We start from the raw sequence: 27,982 nt of genomic DNA, 5'->3' as shown, positions 1-27,982 counted from the left end.
TGCTGTTCTATAACTTTTAGTGAAACATAACTTTTACAGACTGGGACAGAGAACTGAACCCATATCATACCTGTATTTGTTCTAGAGACATACTGGCTTTAATATATTGTCTGTCTGCTGCCATCTTAAGGCCTCTATACACTGTGCGGTTCTGGGTTTGAGTCTACAAACCAAAGAAACCACTCAGAATATGCTGACATGGCTGATGCGGCATTATAAGCGCCACTTTATGCATACAAACATTTCTGACACAACCAAGAGTTTATTAGACTCATCTTGCACATTGTGTGACATTCAATGACCCTGCGAGATCACACAGTGGATGGGGGCCTTCGGTGGTTTTTCTGACTCATAATGATAGATGAACATAAACCTATCTGCCGTGTTGTAATTTAAAATCGTGACTCTGTGATTCAGTCATTTTACACATCATGCAAATACAAAATTAATGTAATCAAATGACTGTATCGCCAGCCTGACTATCAACAGTACGGGCAGAAATATACATAATATTTTCTTTCTATATCACATCATTTTTGCATCTTGAATAAATCTTCACATTAAGGTATACATGTTGTTTAAAAATACTTTTGTATCTTTATTAATTGTCGTGTATTTACTGTGTAATGTGTCACTGAGCTGAAGCTATGACCGTCCGATGGTTTTAACAAAAATAAAACATTAGTAGCTCTTTAACAAATGCCACAGTAACAGTAGTCCGCTTTTGATTTAAAATTCTTTTTTTTTTTTAAAGGTTAAAAATGGTTTTCAAACATTTATTTAGAAATAAATAAAGAAATAAAATAATCTTCCCAACCATGTCCATCAAATGAAAAAAATGATAGATGATTTTTTTTTTTTTTTTTTTTTAAATCAAGTGCTCTTCAAAGAAAAGCAGGAAGCTTAAGTCCTTGTCTGATGAAATGATAATACATTTATAGTCATATATATTGTCTGTTTAACTCTTTTATTCTTTCTTTGAATGGACAGTACTTTGGAAATGATTCAGCTTCCTGTTTCCTGTGCTGCTTCACACTGTTGCCTGTGTATCACGGCCCTGATGATGAATGTACCCGTCAGAAACCCCACAAACGTCTTGTTGCTACTTATCATCGAAAACCCCCCCCTCACTCCTCCCCTCCCATGTTCCCTCCCAGCGTGTTAAAAGTTTTGTTAAGTGTCTGTCTTCGTCTTCTTGGGCTCGGCATCGGTGGTGAGTCATCTCTCCGCCCACCTGCCTCTCCTCCCCTCCTCCCCTTTTTTTTTTTCCTTCCTCCTCTTCCCTCTTTTTGATCTCCGTAAACCTCCCTCCTTCATCCACTCTGCTTCATCCCTCCTCCCACACACTTTGAGGGTACAGGATTTGTGTTTGTGTGTGTGTGTTTTGTCTTGTGGTGTGTAACAGCTGTAACAGAGCCAATCTAATCCCCGTCCCCCCACCGCCCCCCACCAGTTGTGTTTTCCCCTCCCTTCCCTGCGTATGTAGCCTAGCATGGCGAGGCGCTCATTCGCATGTGCGTGTGGTAGCGGGGTGGAGGTACGGCCGAGGGTGGCGCCGCCATGGGCAGGGACTGGGGTGGTGGCCCGCTCGGATGGGGGTGGGGCTGAGGGTGAGCGTGGGCGTGGGACATCCTTGGTAGGGTAGAGGTGGCGGCTGGATGGAGGGGATGGGGATAGGAGGAGGAGGTAGAGGAGGAGGAGGCCGGCTGGAGCTGGTAGCTGGCCGCCGAAGACGGCCCGGAGGAGGAGGGCGTCGGCTGGGAGCTGCTTCCCCCCTTGGGAGGAGGCTGCGGCGGCGGAGTTTGGTTGAGCTGGATTGAAATGTCAGAGGAGACGTCGGAGGGGCTGCGTCCCCGCTGCGGCGGAGGCCAGGAGTCTGGATGGAGGAACTGGCCGCTGTAGTCGCTGCAGTCGGACATGCGGGGGCGGTAGAGGGTGGGGTGGGGCCTGTACAGCTCCTCCTCAGCGTAACGCTTCATGAAGAGGTAGACGGACATCACTCCTGCACCCTGAGACGGAGATGGAGTGATACACAAACATACAGAGATTACTGCAATGTCTTTTCTACCTTTTGTGCAATGTGTTCAACAACATCTGTTCGGAAAATAGCCTGAATTGATGAACCCAATGTCTTTATTGCATACTTAAATTAAATTTCTCTAGTTTTCCCCATCAGCAAGTTTATGTTTTGTGCAGTTTTTTTTAATAAAGAAGAAAAAGAAAATGAAGTACTTTAATACCAGGCTGAAAAGAAATGTTTCCCTGCCTTCACATCTTGAAAGTTTGGTGCTAGTTAGTCTTGGTTTCCACTCCAAGTGTGGCAAATAAACACAATATCACACGTACCAACAGCACCGTTAGATACAGACTAACAAACACATTTAACATGTCTGAATCAGACATGGAGAAGGTACTGTACTGTCTTCACCAATAATTAAAGCTGTGAAAAGATGATATTGTAGTTTACCACAGTATTTCCTGCAGCTGAAAGAGATTCAACGTCATACCTTCTGCTCGATGCCACCTGCACTCTATTTAATTTCCAGTCGATTCCTCGCCCCTTGCTCCTACGTAATAAGCAACACGCTGGCACGGCTAAATGGATTTTAGCCTGTTGTGCCAGTAAACAAACCCAACAGTGTCCTGACTTTACTGTACACGGTACAATCTGCTCTTTAACTTTAGGAAATAAGGCGTTTTTTGAACACTTTCTCAGGAACTATGGCGATAACTGGAGTGAATCATCACATCAGCAAAACTAAAACATTACTAATCATTTATCTATTAAAAATATGTTTAGAGGCTTGTGAAGCCCTGGAGGAGGCCTTCTGAGTGCTCTCTAGTTTTTATTACTGATTTTATGATGTTTTCATGAATTGAATGGATATGTACTGTATTCTCTCTCCTGCAGGCACTTCATATTTTGTAAGCCTTTTTTATTATGTTATGCTGTGTTATTTTATGTCAGGTTCTTATGACAGCCACTACACTTTTGTGCATAATTGGACATTTTCTGAACAGCTCTGGTTATGGTTGGTTATGGCCGTTGATAGAAAGTTATGATAGAAAATAAATATATCAAAACAGACCTGAGAATGTCTGTATCAAAAAAGATAAATCAAAACACAGAGAGGAGAGGACACCATCCATAACATTCAACATCTGTGTTACCGACATGAACTGAGTTTTCAGCAAATTCCCTGATGGAAACAGCTCTTATGAAACACCAGAGTCAGCACCATCTTATTCCCTTGACGCGCCGCCATCAGATGGGGGATGAAATTAAATAAATTCATGATAATTTTTGCAGAGAGTTGACAAAAAGGCTTGGCGCTTCTCTGTGGAATGAGCCATTATCAAAAAATATATTCATATTTTCACACGGGCATCCGCTGAGCATTCACAGCTTATTTACTATTCATCCGCAAAACGCCATCGCTACAACCGACCCGACACTTGAGAATGCTGATGAACATGTCGCTGTGTGTGTGTGGAGGTGAGAGAAACTGTGTGTTTTTAAGTATGTGTTTGTGAAAAATCCCATGTTTAGCAGCTCCAACTGCAAGTTTGAAAAAGAGCAGTTAAGAAAGCAGAAAAAAGGAGATAAGAGAAGACAAGGGAGGAAAGAAAAGGAGAATATGAGGGGATAAGAGAAGAAGAAAAGATAAGGGACAGGAGAACAGAGGATAAGAGAAAGATGGATAACTGACGAGAGGATAAAGTAAAGGAATAGAGACTTGATTGAGGCCAAGAAGAGGAGAGATGAGAAGGAAGTAATGTGGATGTGGAGAAGAAAGGAAAAGAAGAGAGGGGAGGAGAGCAGAGGAGAGGAGGCGATGGGATGAAAGAGGGACAGAAGGAATAGAGGAGATAAGGAGGAAAAAGAGCAAAGACAGAATAGAGGATTACAGAAAAAGAAAAAAATAAGGCGTAGAAAATATTTCTTTACAAACAAAGAAGAAGAGAGAAGAGAGGGAAGGAGATAAGGAAAGGAAGAGGATGGAAATTAAAGGGGAAATATGAGAAAAGAAAGGGAGAATATAAAAGAAGAAGAAAGATTAGAAGTAAGGAGAACATAGAGAAGAAGAATGGGGGACACGGATTTAAAGAAAGAAAGATAAAAGGACAGAAATGAAGAGAATAAAGAGAAGGAGGAGACAAGTAAGAAGGAGAGAAGATAAGGAAGGCGAGGAGGGAAGAGGAAAAAAGGAGGAAAAGATAAATGTAGAGGACGAGAAAGAGGAGATTTGAGTGAGAAACAGTAGTGAAAGGAGAGGAGGAAAATGGGAGAAGATGGAAGGAGGACAGATGGGAGAGGAAGATGAAAGGACAGAAGACAAGATGAGAAAGGGAGGAGATAAGAGAAGAAGAAAAGAGAGGAGAAGGGGAGGACAGAGGATTAAATAACTGAAGATAGGAGAAGAAAGAAGAGACAAGATAAAAGTAGAGGACACAGAGAGAGTGGACATGAGGAGGAAAAGATGGAGAAAAAGAGAGGAGAGGAGGATGAAGGAGGAGGAGGAGGAGGAGGAGGAGGAGGATGAGGAGGAGTAGCAGAGGCCCCCAGCGAGGAATATTCTGATGCATATGAAGCTGTGCTGCGACAGAGCTGCTGCCCTCAAGTATTCAAGCTATTAACATTTATGAATATTGATGCAGGCGAGATGACGAGCTCCTACGCAGGCACTTTTTTAAATGTGTGTGTGTGTGTGTGTGTGTGTGTGTGTGTGTGTGTGTGTGTGTGTGTGTGTGTGTGCGGTTTTAGCTGCTTTACTGTGTTTTTTTTTGTCTCCAAACAAATGCAGCCACTCCCAACATAAAGTCAGCTACAAAAAAATCTGTGGATAGTAAGTCGAGCCTTGAACAACACGTAAAGAAAGCAGACAAGTCGTGTTTTTATCGACTGAGGAATATTTCCAAAATTAGATCAGTTCTGTCCTTCAGCAACACATAAAATTATACATGCTTTTATATCCTCCCAGCTCTATTACTGTGATGCCTTGTTTACTTGCTTGAGCTATATAGAGAAGCTCCGAGACGACTGACCAAAACAAAGCGATTCTCACACATCACACCGATCTCGTTGGCTTCGCTGCACTGCTTCCAGTCTCCTTTAAAATCCATTTAAAGTACTTTTAATCACATACAAGGCTCTGAATGATCTGGCGCCGGAGTATATATAACTGAGCTCCTTACACCTCACTGTCCGAACAGGCCCCTCAGGTCTTCTAACTATTCAAGAGTCCCGGTTAAAAAGGGCGATCGAGCCTTTGCGGTAGCGGCTCCCACTGAGGCTCATGAGCTGTTTTATTTTCTATCATTCTTTTATATGTGTGTGTGTGTGTAAGTATATGTATATACATATATGCATTTATGTATGTATGCATGCATGTATGTGTACATGTACTGTATGTGTATGAATGTGTGTATTTATATGCAAATATTTCATTATTTACCTCTTGCAATTTATCCCTAATGTTGCTTATGTTTTTGAGTTTCCTCACCTTGGAAAGCACTTTCTGCTTACTGTTTAAAAAATGCTCTATAAATAAATCATTATTATTATTATTTTAACTGTGTGTATGTGTGTGTGTGTTTATGGGTGTGGTAGTGCATGTGCATGAGTGTGTTTAACTAAATGGTGGTTTGTCGACATCCGAGCCAGTTTCCAAACAAATCTGTTTGTGTGTGTGTGTGTGTGTGTGTGTGTGTCTGTGCACATTAAGTCTTATGTCAGTTAGGTAGCGTCAGTAAATGTTAAGCATCAGTACGTATTAGTGTCACTGGCAACCTCTCAGTGTGTTTACGTGAGCACATTTACAATCTGTGCGTGTGTGTGTGTGTGTGTGTGTCTACGTGCACATTCAGTTTGAGATTAATTGGATGTTTTGTATGCTTGCATGCGTCTCCCTGTTTGTGCATTTCTACATTCTTAAGTGTTTGTGTGTTTCCAGTAAATTTAAGTGTTCATGCACAATTAACAATCTATTTATGTATGTGTGTGTGTGTGTGTGTGTGTGTGTGTGCATGTGTGTGTTGCTTGCTGATCACCTCTTTGAGTAGGAAGGAGGAAGCAGCGAAGGCGAAGGACCAGCCGTAGCGGTAGTGGAAGAACTGCTCGGGCTCTCTGGGTCGGTTCATCACCTCATCATTGATGCTGGAGATATACAAGACCAGACCCACCACCAGACTGAGACCTGTAGACACACACACACACACACACACACACACACACACACACACACACACACAGAGTTTCAGATGATATACCACACAATTACAGTAGAAGGTCTTAACTCAGCTCTATGAACTTTTGAGTATTTAACATTCACCTCCCGTAGACTTAATGGTGCTGATCCGTCTGTGCGCCCCAGAGCGGACAGTTCCTTAGGAACACGTTAGCATTCTTGTTGGTATTTCTGTCTGTTGGTTACCAGGTATCACAACAATTCACTAAACCATCTCAAAGCCTAATGCTGTTCACCTGCATGCACCTTTAAACTCTGCTCAAGAGAAGACATTAGTGTCTCTGATGGAGTCATATGTGGGGACTGAAACAGAAAGAGTGTATGTAGCCTATCGAACACACATGAATAGTAGATTATGATGCAGAAGTGATATGAGACATTTGTACAGATGTTTTAATAATTTTTTGTCATAAAACATGGTCACCATTGTAACCACCATTATTCAAGCAGACCTTTGTGAAGGAACATTCTCAACACAAACCACCTTTCAAGTCTACAGGCAGTGAGTGACCTGGTGCTGTATTCCCAGAGGCTGCTATCTTACTGCTGGGAGTCCTCCTAAATGGCACCAAAAGTTTCTACCTAAGAATTTCCTTTCAAGATCTATTTTCAAAGCTACTAAGAGCAACTTTTAATGAGGAACTGAGAGAATTTCTAAGCTATTATAAAGAGAAGGGGCGAGGTTGACCCTGCTGCTATGGATGACATCATGTTTCATGAATTAGCTTAATCACTGTGTCCACGGTGATTGATTGACAGTTGACTGGTCAGTTAAGAGCTGTGCAAACCATCATCTCCAGTGTTATTGGATTGTTTCATCCTTTTTTGACACAGCCACCATCTTAATATGCTTTTAAAAGTTTGTTATTGTTGTATTTTTTTGAAACACTGACAGAACAAGGCTCATTACCAGCTGATTGTGAGCAGATCTTGGAAGCTGGTGGACTTGTAAATCCTCCACTTCTCTCACACTTAGTAGCTAGACCAAAAACTTGGGAGTTAGGACTGACATGCCCTTATTTTAGGAGTTTTTTTCTGACTCTGTCAGTTAGGAGCTACTTTTAGCTGTCGGATGTTTTGTGAATATGGCCGTCTTGTTGTTCACACAGCTGATTTGAATGTTAGCTAATAACTAGACCTCCTGCTTGTCAATCTTGTGGAGCTCTAGAGGAATTCCTACACAAGCTTTGATCAAAATTCACTGTGGGCTGTTGTTACACTTCAAACTGACAACTCTTTTGAGGCTACAACTCACTATTTTGGGGGGCAAAAACTAACACACAGCTCGGGGAAGAAAGGAGTGGAACATTGGTGGTTTATGTGATCTTTAGTATATAGTGCATCATAATTGGGTTTCATGATAAAGGCAGTTTAGACTACTGGAGATGACAGATGACGAGGTCAACCAATAAAGGACTTCTTTTTGTTAGTCCCATTCCTCACAAATGTTTCACAAACCTACAAGCTACGAATAACTATAAAACCAGGAGGAGCAGGACCAATGTTGCATTACCCTTGTTACCCTGTAACACTAATCTCATTCAAATGGGCCTTTAGACTCGTTGTATTTGTGTGTGTGTGTGCTCTGTAGCTGGAATAGCTAATGATAACGTGTCCTTGTTGTACTGTAAATAGGTTGAGAAAACCCCAACAACAGACTGTGCTGTGGTTAAGAGATAAACAAGGACACAAACACACAATAAACACGTATACTTGAATGCAGATACACTATATGAATCCTCACAGACTCTCTTGCGCACACACACACACACACACACACACACAGCCCTCATTAGGAGTGTGTCAGTGCTTCCTCCCCTGTCGACAGACTAACTGCTGCAGCTGACCTCCAAAATCCTCCAGCAGTGAAACTCTGAAACACTAAACACAGCAAAGATGAAAACTCTGCTTCCCTTTAAAGAAAACATCTTAGAGTTCATATTCTCTGAAAAGATATCTGATCCTGTCAATTTAACCTTCAAAACTATGCTAACTGTGAATAAAATAAATAAAAACACTGGCCTACATGGAGTTTCATCTCAAAATGAGTTAAGCTGGATTTAAAGGGAAGATTCATTGCTGTGAATATGATGATTTCTTAAAACTGGGTCAACTATGTAGTAGAAATGTGCAATTATTTCTGAAACTGGTGCCCTATGACTAGAGAAAACTGAGAAAAAGGCTGTAGACAAGCAGAACGCATTGCTCACGTCCCGTCCAATCAGACTGACTGACGGTGTGTTCACTGCCAGCAGAGAACCAAAGACAAAGTTAATGAGTAGCAGCATTATATCTCTTTAATGAGGCTTATTTTCATTTACCAAACGTTTTTCCTCATCGAGTCTGGATATATTGTACCGATGTGCAAGGATCATAACACAAACGGTGCTCTGGTGTCAGTTAACGTCATGTGGATCATTGCAAACTGACTGAGTGCTGCACGGTGCTGCTGGATGCAGCCGCAAATTACAGGGGACACAGTCGCTGTCGTCCTGTATTCACAGTTGGAAATATAATATTCTGTTAGAAAACAAAGTCAGGTTTACCAAAGCACTGCAAAGTTTGCTGCAGCACAGAGTTTTCTGTCTGTCTCCATTCTCCCTGATGATCCTCACCCCACCTCTCTCTCGGCTGCAGCTGTTACAGCTCCTGTGGTCATTTCCTCTTTTAGACTCTGTTGTGTCAGTGTGATATTTGGCCTTGTATCATGAAACTAGTTTTCTTGCAAATGTACAAATATTTAAAAGTATTTAGTACTATGATATTTTAGTGTCTGTTTGTTCCTATTGCTAGTGTAATATGGTAGACAGGAGTGATTTGGGAGACCCACACCCTAACCCTACCCACACTTGAAGGGAACGTAGAAAATTTGGAAACGTAGTTTGTAGTCTAAGGCAAGTCTCCAAAGTCTGTCCAATGACGCGTCTTACGTCACCTGGCGCTCTGGATGCAGGCAACATGGAGAGAAGTTTAACATTATTCATTTGCATATACTACCCACATTGTAATGATACAATGTTGGTTGAAAATCGGCAAAGTTTCCCTTTAAACTTCTGCATCAGGGTGTCGCAGAAGCTCCCTGGCTCTGCAGGGCTGATGTGCTCCTCCTTAAAAATGTAGCTACATGTTGGGGTGATGGAGTTATAGCTTGGAAACCACAAGAACTATAATTGGTCAGTTTGGACTGTTTGTGTTTTCTTGGACATATTAGACACATGTCTACCATGGTGGACATGGTAGAGATACAGTTAACCTCAACAACCAATAAAGTTTGCCATCAACAATTGCAATCAATCCAAGATGGCAGCACGTCTCTGGCAGTGAGCAAGCCTCTCTGTTACAGTCTCTCTGTGTGTGTTATTGCCGTTGAACCAACAGCTGTATCGTGTTGTGATTGCCCTTTTATGTTTCAAGTGGAAATTGGATTCTACCTGAATTTTTAACTTCGGTGACTGACTCTTCATTCACGCTGAATCTCCTGCTCTGTGAGACAGTGGGGGATTGATGCTGGCTTGTCTGAGTCTGTTGGGCCTGTCTCTACTTGATAAACCCAGTCGGTAGATCTCCTGTATTGCTAGACCTCGATGGATTGCTATTGGCTTGCTTTGAGCCTTTGAGCCTTTCTTCCCTTGTGGATTGATGGTGGATCTGCTGCTCTGCTTGATATCAGAGAATTGCTACCAGGTCGTTTTGAGTCTGCTGAGCCTGTTTTTTTTTTCCTGTTAAAGCACTTAATCGCTGATGACCAAGTTCTCCTGTTTACATCATGACGTATCTAAACCTCAAGGCTTGTGTTGAGACACTGAAACCCTGCCCTGGATTTTAGATCTGCTGACCTGAACTTGAAGATTTGCTACATTTCAACCTCAAGGCTGGCATGAGCCATGGAAAACTTGATCTGGAGCTCATATCCACTGACTTGAACTTATGAACTGCTGGCTTTCTGCCCACGCTGACACTTTGTTTCTTAGTTTTTACTAATCATTGAATCATTGTGTTTTATATCTTTGTGCAGTACTACTGGGAGCCCCCATGGGTCTGGCAACGCCCCCGCAACGCTATCTCCAGATGTACTGTATTGGGGAGGGTGCACAGCTAAATATGACAATTTAACTTTCCCCCACGGTGATTATTGCAGAATTACTTTTACAACTTCATCTCAGCTGAGGGTTATGGTGACTGTGGACATATCCAAATGGTTTCTTATAGCTGAGGAGTTACTTCATCCCTACTGTCTCCTTGTTTTGAGAGAACATTTTTCTATTTCTGCAACCTTCCCTACTGTTGACACATTCTCCCCCAGTCTGGTGACTGACATAAAAAGGCTGTAGCACCAAAGCATAAACTTTTAGTTATATTATTGCTTTTGCTCGCAGGGACTAATCCATTTCTGCACAATGCTTTACACTTGCAGATTAGATTTCTAGATTCTAGATTTAGACTTGGACATTCATATCAGTGTAATGAGTTTACTCTCTAAATTGGACATAATAAAGACCTGGATAAACTCAACAAATGCTGATATTGTTGTCTTATCTGAAACCTTGCTTACAAAATTTGTGCATGATATGGATATTTGCATTAATGGCTACAATGTTTATTGTGCTTATCGTCAAAGAAAAGGCAGTGGAGTGGCTATTTATATCAAGCGCAATTTTGGTGGTAAATTAGTGCTTACTGAGTCAGTAAGTAAAGAACTTGAGTTGTTTGCTCTTGATGTAGAATTATAATTCACCATATTATGTTGGTGGGATGTTATAGGCCCCCATATGCCCTCAGTAATTAATTGCCCACTATTGTGAAGCTTCTGTCACAATGGAAATACAATGAAATAGTGTTGGTTGGTGATTTGAACTGGTACTGGCTAAAACCTGTGTCCGACGCACTGAAAGCACAGTGTGATTAATTCCCCAAAAGGCCCTATCCTAAATGTTAATAAAAAATTGACACTCATTGACTTAGTTTTATCAAATATGCCTTTTAAATTTGTTGCACCAGATGTTTTCCCAAATGATGTGAGTGATCATAGTGTCATAGCAGTCCTGCGAGATATGAGGATCCCTAAAAGTAAGCCACATTTTGTTGAGTAGGCTTTTTTGCATGACCTATATCATTTTGACTGGAATAGAACTGCTTTTTTTTGAAGATGCTGAACTGACCTGGAATTATTTCCATGAAAGCTTTGTTGATATTGTAAACAAACAGGACCCCCTCCACAAATTTAGAATTAAGGGGCATGATAATCCGTGGTTTACAACCGAACTATCAGAAGTACTTCGTGAACACTCAGGTTGGGCCAGGGCACGTAAGTCAGGAATTGAGGCTCACTGGCTTCATTTTAGACAATGGAGAAATAAATTTACCTCTATCTTCTGAAAAGTAAAAGCAGAATTTTACTTATCCATAACTACAAAAAGCCTAAAAAATCAAAAGTGGAAAACCATTGAATCACTGTCTGCTAACTGTAACTCAATTAATCTTCCACCAAGTATACTCATTGATAGCCTCAGGGTAACTGACAAGACAGAAATGTTAAATAATTTTAACAACCATTTTATTTCCTTCGGTATCTTGTATAATTCTGAAAATTCCCCTGGGGTATCTCCAATTAATGACAGGCCCTCTGGCAATGTTCAGGTCTTTAACTTCACCCCCTTTACCTCAACGGAGGTTTATGATCCGGTACTATGATAAATTAGAACTTATTTAATGCTAGGGGATCTTTGTTGTCATGATTGCAGTGATAATCATATAAAGTCATGTTTACAAGGAAACCAATGTTGACTATCGGTAGTTAACTGCTCTTCCCTTTCTTATGGACACTCATACTACTTCCCTATTTTCTCAAATGACTGACTGTTGTTTTTCTTGGGAAAACAGTCTCTTCAAAATATAATGTCATCAAGGCTGAACCAACTGGACAAAGTGGGAATGGTATCAAAATGTCATTTTAAGACATTTTTGTTCTGTTAGTTGGTGCATATTCCCAAAAAATGTACTGCTTGATAAACATGAGCCCAAACTAATTGACATACAGCAAAATTTTAAGACAGGAGATGTTATCGTATCATGTTATCACACACGTGGACAAACGCTCCATGATCTGTCTGCAGCCATACATGGGAGAGCAACTTAAAAGACAGTGATTGCTGTTATAACAAACAGGGAACCTTTATCTGAAAACAGATTAGCCGACCACCATCTGGTCCTTATCAGAAATACCTGTTCAATGCTGAGATTGTTTGGTGTTGCAGCTGTGTAAAATGGGACTAATCACAGGAGGAGACATAGTCTTTACAGAGGCAGGCAGCAGATTTGTTGACTGAAGAAACAAACATGTCCTCTGTTAAGACGTCTTGGGGAAACCAGATCGAAGACAGAAAAAACACTGAGGCATTCACAGGCTGCGTTACAGCAATAATCAATGATTTTTTTTTATGTAGGAACATTTCTATTTTACTGCTCTTTACCCCTTAAAAGTTTTGATATAACACAGTAGTGATTCAGCCGTTAGAAGTTTGAGAAAAAATCTTTCACATTTCACGAAAATTTTTAAATCCTTTAGTTCACAGCAGGCGACACCTTTGAAGATTTTGGCCTGTCTGGAATAACAGAAGAAGTGGGACAACTCCCAGCCTTTGTACATTTAAACACTACTGTTAACCATTTTGTGCCCAGACATCAGTTAGTTAGTTAGTTAGTCATCAAAGTAGTTTTCAATGCTTTGACACCAGTGCAGTTAAAGGTTGAAAAAAGAAAAAAACAGTCAGTATGAAGAGTGATAAAGAGACTGATGGCTGAACAGATAAAGAAAAGAGCGCAACCTGCAGAAAGTAAAACTGCATCAACAGAATATTTAGAGGAAAACATCTGTCATATCACGTTCGATTGACATGTGATCTCTGAAAAAACTCAGTGTAGGAAGCATCTTAAAATAAAAAAAAAACCAATGAATGGGATAAATTAAAACTCACCACCTACAGTCTTTTTTCTCTTTACTATCAGTCTTTTTTCTTTTCTATAAGATGACAGCAGAGATAACATGACAGACAATTTGAACAGTGAAAAAGAGGAACACAGAAACAAAGAGAAGATTAATAAGTGAGTCTACATGTGTGAAAAAGGGAGAGAAAAATCAGCAAAAAACAAAATGCTGTGAGTCCTTCTTTTGGCCATCAGATGGCAGTATTGTGGCTGGATGCTCATCTCCAGCAACAGCCTCCTGGACGTATTGTGTGTGTGTGTGCCATATTGGTATGAATGTGTATTCACACATCCACAGAGGGAGAGGGGAAAATCACAAGAGAAGGAGAAAAAGAGAGAGAGAACGGGAGAAGAGAAATTACTGGAGGAAAGACAGACAGGAGAGGGGAGAAGGGAGGAAACAGCTGGTCCACAGCCACCATGTTGTAACCTCGGGCACTCTGCGACTGATGGGCAGTTTTCATGACAAAAATACACACATGCTGACGGAGGCTGACTAGTCTGTTTTTGCTGCAAAACCGTGTGACATCATTTTAAAACAGCACTGATTTCTGTCTTTTTTTTTCTGACTCCCCTGCTGTGCACATAATTGCAGGACTGTCTTTGAAAAACTCTCTTTTGCGGTAAACAGCAAGAAAACAATGCAAGTATAGAATATAACTTGTCATTTTGTAGCTTCAGAGGTGAGAATGGCAGCCATTGATTTTTTTGGGAGTCATTCTTTGTTTGTGCAATCAAACACCAGACAGAAATCTCTGACAGTGTCTGACAGGCAATGGGTTTTTATTCTCGGCAGAAAGTACCTAACAATTACAGGTTGTTAGATTTCTTATATATAAGTGAGAGACTTGTGACATATGAAAAAAATCAATGACTGTCGCTTCAGTTCTGTTTTTTCACTTAATATTCTCTCTATATGCGAGAATAACGTTCTCACTTCTTTGTTAGATGTTGACAAAGTAACTTTTGTTTCCCTGTTACCCTTATAGAAAAGCACATGTAAAATGCACATTTTCACAACCTAAGATGATATTTTGCATGGGACATGTCTTGTATGTCTATATGTGAATTTATCACATGTGAAATTCAGTTTAAAGGGGATGTATCATGCATATTCCCAGGTCTATATTCATATTCTTGGGTGCTAATGGAATATCTTTGCATGATTTACAGTTATTTATCTTAAACTGGCTCTTTATTCATTCACCTCAAGTTTTGGACCTTTGACCATCTTTAACATAGACATCTGACATTATACAGAAAATCACAAAAAGCATGATATGTCCCCTTTAAGATGTGATATTACACCAGAAATTTATTTTCAAGGGTAATATTACAATATTAAAATATTAAATGTAATATCATTTGTATATAAAAGTATAAAATAAAATATATAAAGTGAAACATAAATATAATAATATATATTCTATCCATGTTTAATGTTTTAATGCTGATTCTAGTGTGTGAATTTTTTCTTCTTGAGAACTTATCTGCACGTGTGTCGATGTGATTTATATATAGTTTGGTATATGCATGTCTTTGAGTTCGAGAGTTCAGAGTGTGTGTGTGTTTCTTCCACCTTGGCTCGGTGACATTCCCATAATGGTACTGTGGTTGTCACGACTGTCCAGTCAGCGGTCCACCATGCTAAGCTGGCATATGTGAGGTAAAGCTCCCTCATGCAAAAAAAAAAGGGAGATGAAACAGGAAGGTGATGTCATTCTGTCTGCTCAGAGAGAGAGAGAGAGAGTAGCGAGTACCAAAAAATCCCAACAAACTACTTCATCAGCTTAACGCTCGACCCTGTTCTTGAGGTAACCAACTGGAAACATCACCCAGCTGTCCTGCAGCGATATGAGGAGGTGATGTCACCCTGTTGGCTGCAGTGACTCTCTTTCCCAACAGGACTCTGATCCAAACGAGAAACAACGCTTAGTGGAAGATGTAACAGCTCTGGCCTTCCAGTGATGTGACAGAGAGGACTTCTGTTAAATGTTAATCCTCCTTGAAACAGGGAGATGGATTACAGGTGTAAAGTTTTTCTTTTATGTTTTGTGAGGGAAAGATGTCTTGTCTATTTCACTTCACTGAAGCTCACCAGGGCCTGTAAACAAAGTCACATGGATTCATACATAGCTTGCATATTCGACAGAGTTTTGACATGTTTTGCTGGCCAAACATCAAGAAATTTATAATTCTTTCCAAACGTGAAAAGACTACAAATCACATTACATAGTATAAGTTGGGCTTGTGTCCAGGCTTACAGTAAACAGATCGATGGGGGACTGTGTTAGACAAATTCTGACAGTGATTGTATCAGAGCACAAAGCACCGCTGCAGCAAAGCTTCTTATAAACTGTAACTGCTTTTTGCCAAAATTTGGCTAAATAAACTACTTTTGTCAAAATCTACTGAATAGGACAATAGCAAAACATGAGAATGATGATAAACTGTTGCCATCTGGGGATGTTTGAGATCTTGAGAGTGTGTTTCCTGTGAAAATGTTGATTTTTTCATTGTAATGCACTACATGGTCTGATTTTGGCCTTTGACCCAAACTATTTTAGACCATTTGTCTACAGGTTTTGGTGCCTAATTTTGGGTTTCTCTGCATGTATCTTTGAAGCTTCACAAATCTTAAAATATTGGCAAACACAGCTTTTGTTGAACATTTTAAAACCTGCATTCTTTATATGAATGTTTATGGGTATCAGTCTTATTCTACCTTTTTGCTGGTTCATTGCTATGTTTCTTGGCACGTTACTGCCACCGACTGTTGATCAGTGGAAACCGTTTTGTTCACAAGCAAACAAAATGGGAACCCACTCACAAAAACATTAATATATTGCATGACTAGTGGTCAAAAACTCCACAGAGTACTTCTAATTCTTCTGTAGTAAACTGTACTCTAAACTGTAAGTGCAAGTTCCTTCTTATCAAATACATTGGGACCTGAAATCCCCTTTTCAGTTATTGTTAGAACAAAATGCAAACATATGTGGACACCTAACAATTATATCAACATTTGGTCATTTCATCGCATTCCAAAACGTTGGGCATTTATCGGCTGCTTCTGTATAAGTCTTCACTCTTCTGGTTTCAGGCTTTTCACCAGATGTTGGAACCAAGCTGCAGGGATTTGTTCCGCCACAAGAGCATTAGTGAGGTCCAACACTGATGTTGGGTGATAAGACCTGGCTCGCAGTTGGAGTTACAGTTTACCAAAAGGTGTCGTATGGGATGGAGGTTAGGGGTGTCTACACACTTATGGACATATTGTGTAGTTTGGATGAATGTAATACATTATAGTGGAAACAGACAACTTTTTTGCTTTAATTTATCATAATGAAGTAAATGTTGATTGCACAGTGTAATGGCTATAGAATGATGATACCATCAGCGTTAAGATTGGTTTCCTATAAGCCTTTCTTTCATTACGCAATTCTGTCTACCACCAGGTACACTCTCCCAAGAAAATGAAGGCTTGATTTACAGCACAAAGGAAGTGTGTCAACCATTGCACAACCAAAAGAGGAAGAGGATAGCGCATTTATTTTCCCCAGTAGCTATAGGAAGCTAACGGGAAGAAAGCCCTCCAGAAATCATTTAGCTAAGCTAGCAGCCCTATAGCCATAGAATACTGGATCAGTATCCAGTCAGGCTGGCTGTCAAACTGATCTACTTGTTAATATGAAAATTATATAAACAGATATGAATCATATGATCTACTTATTTATTCATAAATATGCTACCAACCCTGTTTGTTTTTCTCTGCTTTCATGTCTCCGTTATATATGAATAGAAATGAATGAACAAACTCAGGCTTTTTCTCCTGTTTTCTTCTAACGTCACTCCCCCCTCCACCTTGACCCCAACCTCTGCTGTAGTTATTTGTTTGTGTGAAGCAATAACGTTACTCAAACTCACTATGCAATGCACATCATTACAATACTTTTTGCCTGTTCCCAAATTCAATATAAAATTGTGACAGTTTCAATTTACCTCTTCAGTGAACATCTTCTTTCTTCTCTCTTATCTCTAAATTGGTGTTGATAATTTCTTCACAGAGCTAGGCTCTGAGGAAAACTGAAAGCGATCTGGATGTCTTTGCGACAGCGGCGTAAACAATAATACCACTTAGAAAAGCTGGGGGGGAAGTTGAAAACTTGTCTGTTTCCACTTTAAGAGAGAGTCTTTTTTAATAGACTGTCACGTGGATCTATAAAAGAATAACTGTGATCAAACATTTCATTCAGTTACTTTCCGCTCTGCACGTGAAGCTTTCAGCTACTTGCTGGAATAGAATTTGACTGCACTGAAGGTTGGTGTCCAGTCTGCTAACTGCAGTGAGATAATGGAGGATTTCTGGCTCTGACCAAAAATTTGTTGTAGGGCCTTTGTCCATGAATGAACTCAGTTGCAGCCTGCAGCTCTCTGACCCCAATGTGGCCTGCTCACTAAAGCAGACCACACTGAGCTCTTTCTTGAGTGAGGATTGGCCTCATCCAAGTTTATTTTAGCGCCAGTGGCCACGATTCAAAGTCTGCCAGCTGATTTCACAAGCAACAGGAGCCACAAAGCAGAGTTATCGCCGAGCTGAGAACAAAGAAGCCGACCAGCCAGCACAACCGATCTCATCAGCAACACAGCAGCCAGCAGCAACTCTGGCCTGTATGATGTGCAAGCCTGCAGCTCACTGGCCTCAAGAGAGCAGCAAGCCAAAGAATCTCTCTTCCTCCATGGATTTGGTAATGTTAACGGCTCAGAGCAGAGAGCATAGCACGGCTAAACCCAGGGCTGTAAATGTACATGTATTGACTTGGTTTAATGTTATTCATTGAGCTCTATTGTTGTAATGTCTGTTCACAGTTTCTGAACTAGATCCCACTGATTTTAATGAGTTTCATTCACATTAGACTTACATTCAAACTATCTTCTTCCCTAACCGGGCACCATTACCTCACACACACTCTTTCTTAAACATACATGTGGCCTCAACCAGCACATGGTCTTAGTTTCACCATTGTGTCTTTTTGTCTCGCTCACACACACACCATGCGGTCCCAACGACCATCTTTGTTCCACCATCTTTGTAGTTTTCTTTTGTTTACCACCAAGCAATCCCTTTCGCCATTTTGAGTCAACCATTTTATTTTTGTCTGTTTTAATGTGGTACAAGAATAATGTAAATTAAATCCTATTACTTAATTATTTCTGATAATAATTAATTATTTTTTATAGCCAAAATTTAATCTTAATACCCCACAAAAATGGCGCAGTGCCCTACAGTGTCGTCCAGAAGAAAATCAACCTCCACATCGATAACTTTCTGATTGAAATGTCAAACTACAACAAAGTCGCTTTCCAGACTGTTTAAAAGTTGAAACTTTTCACAAAAAGCCTGCAGCAAAAAACATCAAATCACCACTGCCCCGAAGCCTCCTAGAGAGCAATTATTTAGAATTAAATCCCATTCACCGTTCGGCCAGCAGCAGGAACAAGGTAAAGTCTGACAAGCTGTCAGCTAAGAAAAGGAAAGAAGAGCCGCAGTGAGTCTTCCACACTGAGCTGTCTCTTTATCATTAACCTTGAACAGCGTTGACCTTTAACAAGCTCGCTTCTCTTCTTTTGCTCTGCTGCTTTTTAATATCTTATTTAAGCTGGCAGGTGAGGGAGGAGGTTGACACTTTCACGGATTTATACCGTACCTCAGTCTTTTTGGCTGTTTTTACAGTCCTTATGAACTGTGCCAAAGGCTCCATAGAGATAGTTGTTCAGGCAAAAGAGAACATTTATAACAGACAAATCTTTACTTATCAAAGGATTTTGACCCAGCGAGTGTTCTTTTCTCATGTAAAACAAACTCTGTCTAAAAATATGTCTCACTATAATACTAATAATTTAATTTACCACATGTGCTTTGGAGGAGACGTAATGCTGCCTGGATTACGTTCACTGGCTGTGCTTTTTCTAATCCGGGAACTGTGAAATTATATTGCACAGAAGTCAAAGGGATGAAGCTGGGGTGGATGGTTGGGCAAAAAAAAAGCACAGATGTAATTTTAGTGTTTGGTTGTAATGTAACCTAGAAGTCTAAAAAAAACCTGCAAATCACCAATCAGCTTTCTCATAAATCTTTAGATACTGACAGGACACTGTCTTAACCACCAACAGTTCCTCATTTTGTATTGATTGATCCACCTCTGACTATATTATTTTAAGTTTGTGACTCCCAGTTTGGTCTTATAACTCTTTGTACACTCAGTATTTATTGTTGTAGCACAATGTGAGCCTGTGATGTTATCTACTTGTACTTGTACAGATATAAGCTGTTCTTCAGGGACAACAGACAACAAAAAAAGCACTTTGACACACTTTGATGACAGGAAGGAAAAAAATGTAATAGCAGAAACTGTAACCTCAGTCATTCTTAAATCTTTCATATGACGCCATTCTTAAAGCCTTTTTTTATCTGTAGTAGTGGGCAGAGCTTTAAAACCCTTACCGTCAGTGTGCCAGCCTGTAAAGCCTGCAATTTAAAGCGAGGCAAGACAAGACTGACCCAAGAGCAGCTGAGGAGAGTTCACGGTCGGGTTTAATCACTCGATCGTAAACCTTTGAGAGCAGCTGGAGGATGTCCAGCTGAAAAGCCAGGAAAATATTCCTCAGAGGATGTTCATCTTACCCATTATTTGGATGGAGCTCATTTGATTTTACTTTTGGCACAGTTACACACGGCGAGTTGCATTTTTGTATCGCTAGAAAATGTGTTTATTCTGCACAGACCCTCTGTCCACATTCTGTGACAGCTGCGTGCTGAGGTTTGTCTCCCAGGCTGCTTTTGCAATGACAAGACACAGCAGAATAATTGGAAAATATGGAAACAAACCGTGACAAGAAAAGCCCGGAGTCTGTAGTTGTTCCACAAGAGTATAAAATTAGTGCTCTGTGAGTTTTGATTGTTTGCAAACCTTGTTTCCGAGCACCACAACAAGGTCTGCATGAACTGAGTAGAATTGCACCTCATTAACAAGTCTTACTGTGCAGGTGTTGAGGATTTGTTGACTTTAAACTGAGCACATTCAAGCTTTTCTTGGACCATCAGGCTCAGATGGTGTCCTTGTTTTAGTGGGTCTGGTTGTTGCATGTGCACTTTACCTGACAGTATGAAGAATATTCCAGAGACGAAGGCGAGGATGGTGCGCTGCGGCCGGATGTGTCCGATGTTGCTGATAACGAAGGCGGTGAAGACGAAGAGCAGGGAAATCATAGGGAAGGGGGTGGCTGTTCGCACCATTTCTGGAGGACAGAGAGGACGGCGGGAAAAGGTTAGAGAAGGTCAGACAGGAATACCAGCGAGATCATGTAGAGATATGGAAAACATGTTTATTAATGAAATTTCAGTTGCTCAAAAGAACGCTGTAAATTGCAGACTGTTGACAAAATCTGATTAAGCTATTCATTCTCGCATATGTGTTTTAATAATTCATTTTATATCAAGACTTTTCCGTTGTGGATTTTTCTGAGCGATGGTCAACACTTCAGTGGAGAGAAGCATACACGAGCCTTTGATGTCTTATTGCTGAGGATGTTTATTGAAGTTACTTGTAAACAGCGAACATCCAAGTTGGTGTAACTCGGATGCTGTCTCTTCCCGTTATGAGTGTTAGTATTTAACCCAAGCAGATCGGACTACGATATGAAAAATCAGTCTAATCGGGTCACTAGTTTCTATTTGGCTACACATTCCACCTATCTTTGTTGTCTAGAAGGGTCCTCTCTGGCCTTGGCCTACCGTGGCAGTGCTGATATACTCTTTATCAGAGAGGTTTCTGCTTTCACCAAAACGTCACAGACAGCTGACGTCTCGAGGAGAGATTAAGAATTACAGCGTGACCTCAAGACGTCGTCTGGACCCGATGTCACTCCAACCTGTAACCCCTAAAGATGGAAAATTCCATAACATTTCCCACTTTAAAGAGTCAAATTTGTTACATTAAGTCTAAAATTCAGCAACCAAAAAACTTGTGAATCATAATTCAAAATGATATCAACTTCTGTCTTGGGTTATTCCGACAGTGTTCGTATTGTTTAAGGCACAGACGTCAGTTTGATGTGGCAGGATATGAATATTTGCCTCTGTTCGTGAGAAGATTATAAGTCTCATTCATCACTGTGTTGTGAACCAACAAAAGTTTCTCTTCTGTTCAGAACATATGTTACTCTGATTTATTATTTTGTGTTTGTGGTCAGTGCTTTATTTTTATAATGTCACTGGATATAAAATGATTTATCTTCATCAGTGATCAAAACACTTCATCCCCTTATTGTTTGCTAAACCCAAGAAGTTTTAATTGTTCTCTTACAATTTTGTTGCTTAATACACAAATACTTTTCTTGATCAAAATCTTGTTTGGTTGTGGTTCCATTTGAATATTTGCCAAACCCAGATCATATCAGAGAATGTCCAATCACAGCTCGGCAACTTTAATTAGGCACGGCAGGTCTGTTATGCTTTGGATTTCTCCACATGTTAAAACAGTCTGCATGAGTTTGTGAGAAGAGAAGATTAAAGAATCTAGTTTGAGGACAGTTTGCAGTTTATTCCATTTAAAAAGGTACAGAGAACCTGGAACTAGTTCTGATTAAGTTTAGTGGGTTACATAACGGACATCTTGTATTGTTTAGACCACTATAGTTACACAATTTGAATGAGAGAAGAGATGTGAGGTAGTTTGGAAGCTTAAACAGTATAGCTTTATATATGAATATCATGAGATTATTATTTCTTCTTGTCTGTGAGGAAATCCGTAATGCACTATGATAAACAGTATTTCTTTAGCTTCTTTTAGCTGTTTGTATGAGAATGCTAACACATCCTTGACTTATGTTCTTAGTAGGGATGTGCAGAGAGCCCAGTGTTTGTATTTGTATCTGTATTTGTTGAGGTAGACAAATTATTTGTATTTGCATTCGAATAAAAGTGGAAAGAGGCTTAAAAATCTTGTTTTTTTTTTTATTACGCTTTTAATTTTAGAAAATTAAAGTGTTACAATAAGTGTTCATGAATAAACTACCTTACGAAGGAAGTCCCCAGACTAGGTCTCAGACTGGAGTCTCCCAGATAATAGACGACTGCGCTGACTACTGAGCTAAAACTTTACTCATCGACTCATTGCAGACAGACCTCTACCTATTTATACACCCATAACACAGAGACAGCACACCGTGTAACATGTAGAAGAACTTCAAATGTGATTCTTGCTTTGCACTTTTCATTTATTGCCTATTTTTTTACAACCTAACTTTGTGGAAAGGAGAAGAGGAACAACAGGTTATGGAGAATCCTTTGGGACTTCCCCCAAACAAATAATTTTTAAAATATTTGTATGAAACAAATATTGGAATAAAACCCACTATTTGTGCTTTGCCGCATAATGTATTTGTATTCAGGCACATCCCTAGTTCTTAGTCTGTTTTGCAAAATTAATTGCATTTTTTAATTTACTAGGACAAGAATTTGGAGATACAGAAAAAAACATCTTTGTTTTGTTGCCAAATCTGTAACCATGAATTATTTTGCACATCAAGTACGAATTGATATAACAGCATATCCACAGTTAGATTAACATGAGGATAAACGTCCTCTGATGACAGGGTTGTTTTTTTTCAAAATGTGTTCAGAAATACGCAGGTATAGTGTAAATTTCCACTGCATGTTTACAAGCAGTGGTCTGCTGGAACTCAGTCTGGGTTATGTTTTGCAAGGCGGGGTATGATTTATTCAGCACCCTGCCTCACCGTTGCCACTACAGTGTTATGACTTGTGTGTCTACCTGAGGACATTTATCTAGCATTAAACGGACCAAAATGTCTTCTCCGACAACAGTGTGTGCTTTACTTCAAAGAGACAGAACAAACTGCGGAGGGGAGAGCACTTTGAAGGCAGTTCACAGTGTCAACATCTTAAATCATTAAAACAGCCCAGAGACAAAATATCTCCACGGGGAACTTCAGCGAGCTCTCGACATTCATTTACTGTTTGACAAAAAAAATGTTCACTATACACGGGGTTCTTAAAATAATAAATAAGGTTCTTCATAAATTCTTTAGCCAGCGTTGGTAGCAGTAGCCTTTTGGCAGTGACAAGAAGCTTAAATCAAACAGAATTGTGTTGCTACCTTTTTTTAAATATAAAATATCTTAAATAATGAATTGCAGCAACTAGCACAACAGAATATAATGGTTTCTATGATAATGGTTGACTTTCTATGCAGAGTATATGTTTTCCTTGAGTAGGCATTGGAAAAAAACAAAGTAGAATATTTGTTGGTTGGTTGAGATGGTGGATTGATGAAGCATCACTTGATCCTGGTTCAGTCTCTCTCTCATGTTTGCCATTAAAGGGGACATATCATGCGCATTTCCAGGTCTATAGTTTTTATTCTGGGGTTCTACTGGAATATTTTTGCATGATTTACAGTTACAAACTCCCTATTTATCTTATACTGGCCATTTATGCAGCCCCTCAGTTCAGCCTCTGTCTGAAACAGGCTGTTTTAGCTCCTGTCTCTTTAAGCTTCCTCCCTGTTCTGTAAACAAACAATAGCAGCAGGATTTCACTTCTTTTTCTTTTTCTTTCATCAAAAAGTCAATTTCTCAAATATATCCATACATGTTCGAGCCGAAATCCGATCTGAAATATGAGAGTGGACGACTTGAACAACCCGTAGAACAACCTGAGCAACAAAGACTACAGAACAGACGGCCGTCTGTGGTTATGAATGAACAATCTGACATCATCACGAGGAGGAAGTAGAGGTGACTTTACAAATGGAGCGTTCAGAGCAGGCTGAAGCTCTGACTTTTGACTTTCAGGGAGCATTTGTCACCTCAAATTTTGGAACTTTGACCATGTTTAACACAAACATCCGACATCAGTATATAATTATATTTATAACAGTATATAAATGACAGAAAACTACAAAAAGCATAATATGTCCCCTTTAAAGTGACTATGAGTGAAAATCAAAACAGATTTTGCAGCTTTGTCAACAATATATTTTTTTGGTCATTGTATGTTTTCTTAAGGTTTTATAAAGCTTTTCACTTTAGACATCAATAACTCAACTGGAAGGGTTAAAGAAATGTCTTAAGTCTACAAACAAGGGAGCTCTATATGTTTTACATCCTAACACTGAAGAAAAGGACAGATCAGTCAAAAATTGATCCACCCGGGAAACAGCAATGTCTTGATATTGAAACATTTACCTGTATTTTGATAGTTGAAGGATATATTTTTGACATAATTTTGAAAAGTGGACAATTTATGTTAAAGAACAGGTTCACAATTTTTCAAACAGCAGTCAGGTGTCCATATAAACAGCGAAAGAGGTTTTCATTGCTGTAATTATTCCTCCTGTTCATACTGGCTGTTAAAAGATCCTTCAAATGTGCTTTCAGTGTAAGTGATGGAGACAAATTTTGTGCAAAAATGCATTTGCAAAAGTTGATGTGAAGCTTATATGAGGCTTCATCAGTCTGAGTTAGTCATATCAAGTGGATATCTGACACATTTACAGTCTTTTTAGCATCACATTCCCTCTTTGTGTTTCCCTGCTGAGCTGTGGTGGAAGTATAGTAACAAAAAGAGGAACTTTGGCACTAAAAAGACTGTAATATTGAAATAAATCTACTTGATTCGTCTCATTAGGACGGTTGAAGCTTCATATTAGACTTAATAGACTTCATATTAAACTTTTAAATATATTTTTGCACAGAAGGAGGACTGTGGATTTTGTCCCCCATCATTATGAAGGGATCTTCTAATGCTCAGTATGAACAGGAGGAACGATTACAGCAAGAAAAACAGGTTTCAGTGTTCATTTGGGCTCCTGACTGTTGTTTAAGACAGACTATATACTATATATATACAGTATATACAGTACCAGTCAAAAGTTTGGAAACACTCTCTGACTTTGGACTTACTGAGTATGTTTGCTGTATTTTCTGTTGTAATTTCTATCTCCGGCTCGGTGAAATACTCTGACGCCACACATCTGCCCTTCTCAGGTCCTGGGAGAGAGAGAGGGAGGGAGAGAGAGAGAGAGAGAGAGAGAGAGAGAGAGAGAGAAAACCTGTCAAAGAGGAAAGGTGATGTGTAGGTGGCTGAGTGGGAGTTATTTTGGGTCACAGACACCATATGGACATACTCGCATATGTAAATAAAACAGGAATAAACAAACAAGCCAAAAAGAGACAGAGGTTAAAAAACACGGAGAAGGGGCAAACAGAGAGACGGAGAGTAAGCGATGGCGGAGACAATGAGATTTAAAAAAAAAAAAAAAAAAGGACAGATGGGAAGAGAGGTGAGAAAGGATAAAAAGGCCCCAAAAGAGATGATGAAAAAAAGAAACAGGGAGGTAGAGGATGGAAGTGGGAGGAAAAAGTGAATTAGAGGCAGAGACAGATGGAGGTCGGAAAGGTTCGGGAGAAAACAAGGTCTGAGCTGAGAGAGAGAGAGAGAGAGAGAGAGAGGAGCTGAATACAAACACAACAATTAACCTCAAACTGTAGGCGGAGAGCGAGAGGACACACACACACACACACACACACACACACACACACACACACACAAAACAGACATCTCTATATACACAAAAATATGTCAGCAGAATGATGCATACGTGTACAGACAAACATGATTTCTCTCCCTTTCTCTCTCTCTATTTCACACACACACACACACACACACACACACACACGGTCGTTCCAAATGCCACCAGCATTTTACTCCTCTGACCTTTTGTACCAGGCGTCAGACAACAGGGAAACACAAACATGGCCGCCTCCCCAGAGCAACACCATCATGACCCAAAACACAGAGACAGCTACTGCAATAAGGACAGTTACTTGTATCTGCAGTGTCCACCCTCGCTGTGTGTGTGTGTGTGTGTGTGTTTTAACGTGTATATGAACAAACACTTTGTTTCTGCTGCAGTGCCGTGATCTTTAAAGATAATAGAAACTATTATATTATGTTATAGTGATATTGGATCTGATGTTAAATGACGGGTTCACAATTTTAATAGTCAGGAGCCCAAATGAACGTTGAAATGGAGTTTTTCTTGCCATAATCATTTCTGCTCTTCATATTGACCATTAGAAGATCCCTTCATAATGCATTTATAATGTAGGTGATGAAGCTTCAGTCGTCCAAATTTGTTAATCAAGTCAATATCTTTCAAAGTTACTGTCTTTTAGAGCCAAATTCCCTCTTTTTCTTATGACCCTTCCACTGCAGCTGAACAGGAAAACACTCGCTATCTTTTTTTTTTTAACTAAAAAGACTGTAAATGTGGAAGAGATCCACTTTATGAAGTCTCATATTAACTTCTGATAAACTGCTCAAAACGAGAGCTGTGGACATTTAGAGGTTGAAGCTCTGGCGCTTCAGGAAGCATTTTATATACGTTCGCCTCAAAATTTGGAACTAAGTTGTTCTTCATGTTTGTCAAAACTGGCGGTGATGTTACTACGGACAGCTGGACCCCATACACAGATTAAAACAAGTATTAAAGTGCCTTTTTTAATTAAACAAATCTAAATCTTTTGTACTTATCTCATGTATGTGCTGTTTTTTAAGCATTATTATATTATATATAGGTATTGTATATTATTGTAGAAGGATTTATTTGAAAAAGGCAAAGTGAGGTTAATTAGTAGGGATGTGCAGAGATCCCAGTATTTGTATTTGTATTTGTATTTGTATTCGAATAAAAGTGGAAAGAGGCTTAAAAATCCTGTTTTTGTTTTTATTACATTTTTAATTTTAGAAAATTATTATGATTACTGAGCTAAAACTTTAGCTTGTGTCAGTAGCTCAACTTTATCTCTGGGGGACACCCCCAAACAAATCATTTTTAAAATATTTGTATGAAACAAATATTTGTATAAAACACACTGTTTGTGCTTTGCCGAATAACGTATTTGTATTCGAGCACACTCCTTGTAATTAGTATAAAAGAACATTGTGTCCTCCGATGTACATGTGTTATATTTTTGTTTAGCATGTTTGGTTTTGGATGTGTGAACTGAGTTTTCAATATTGCACATAGTGTTTAAGTTTTTAAAAGGGTATAGAAGGTGTATAATCAGATAAGGTAGGAGTTCAGACTTAAATAAACAACCCTACTTTGAAATCTTCCTTCATGTCACATGATTATCTAGACACCAAAAGTTCTTCTTTGGCTATTTTTGCTAAGATATGGAACATCAGCATGAAAAAACAGCAACAGATTATCCTTAAAAAACATAAAATCATGTACAAACAAGCACAGAAAACAACTTGTAACTCTAAAATGTACAATATACAGTAACGTAAAATAAACAGATACCTGCTACGAAGCAGACCCTCCAGAGGCCAGAGTGCAGCGCCATCTTGACCTCAGTGGTCTGGTTTTGCTGCAGCACTATTCCCTCCTCCATCAGCAGCCAGTAATCCGTTGACACGGCGACGCCCACCAGCAGCAAACCGCAGGCCCCGAAAACAGACGAGAGCAGCGTCAGAGCCCTCGTACTGAACGAACTCATCTGAGGACAGAGAGAGAGAGAGAAAAAGAGTTCAGCTTACATGCAGAGGACGGGAAAAAAGGAGCAGAAAAACATTTTTATGCGTTTGTTGTGTGGCGAGAAAAGAGAGGTGATGAGAGCGAGGGCAGGGCTTGGTTTAGATGAGTGTAAAGGCGAAG

General features: G+C 39.7%; 1 protein-coding gene across 1 annotated transcript; it reads right to left on the bottom strand.

The window, feature by feature from the left end:
• Positions 1–1,478: 1,478 nt before the first annotated feature.
• On the bottom strand, positions 1,479–27,982 carry cacng7a (calcium channel, voltage-dependent, gamma subunit 7a). The gene is made up of 5 exons (XM_067611997.1): positions 27,629–27,982; positions 25,221–25,307; positions 20,391–20,531; positions 6,052–6,197; positions 1,479–2,009 (listed from the first exon to the last, which is right to left on the bottom strand). Exons 1-5 carry the CDS (start codon positions 27,822–27,824, stop codon positions 1,488–1,490), a joined length of 1,092 nt encoding a protein of 363 aa, XP_067468098.1. The 5' UTR covers positions 27,825–27,982; the 3' UTR covers positions 1,479–1,487.

The sequence above is a fragment of the Thunnus thynnus genome, chromosome 15 (genome assembly GCF_963924715.1).
Source record: "Thunnus thynnus chromosome 15, fThuThy2.1, whole genome shotgun sequence".
Taxonomy (NCBI): Eukaryota; Metazoa; Chordata; class Actinopteri; order Scombriformes; family Scombridae; genus Thunnus; species Thunnus thynnus.
The sequence above is the reverse complement of the archived record's forward strand: the minus strand, read 5'-3'. Positions and strand labels throughout refer to the sequence as shown.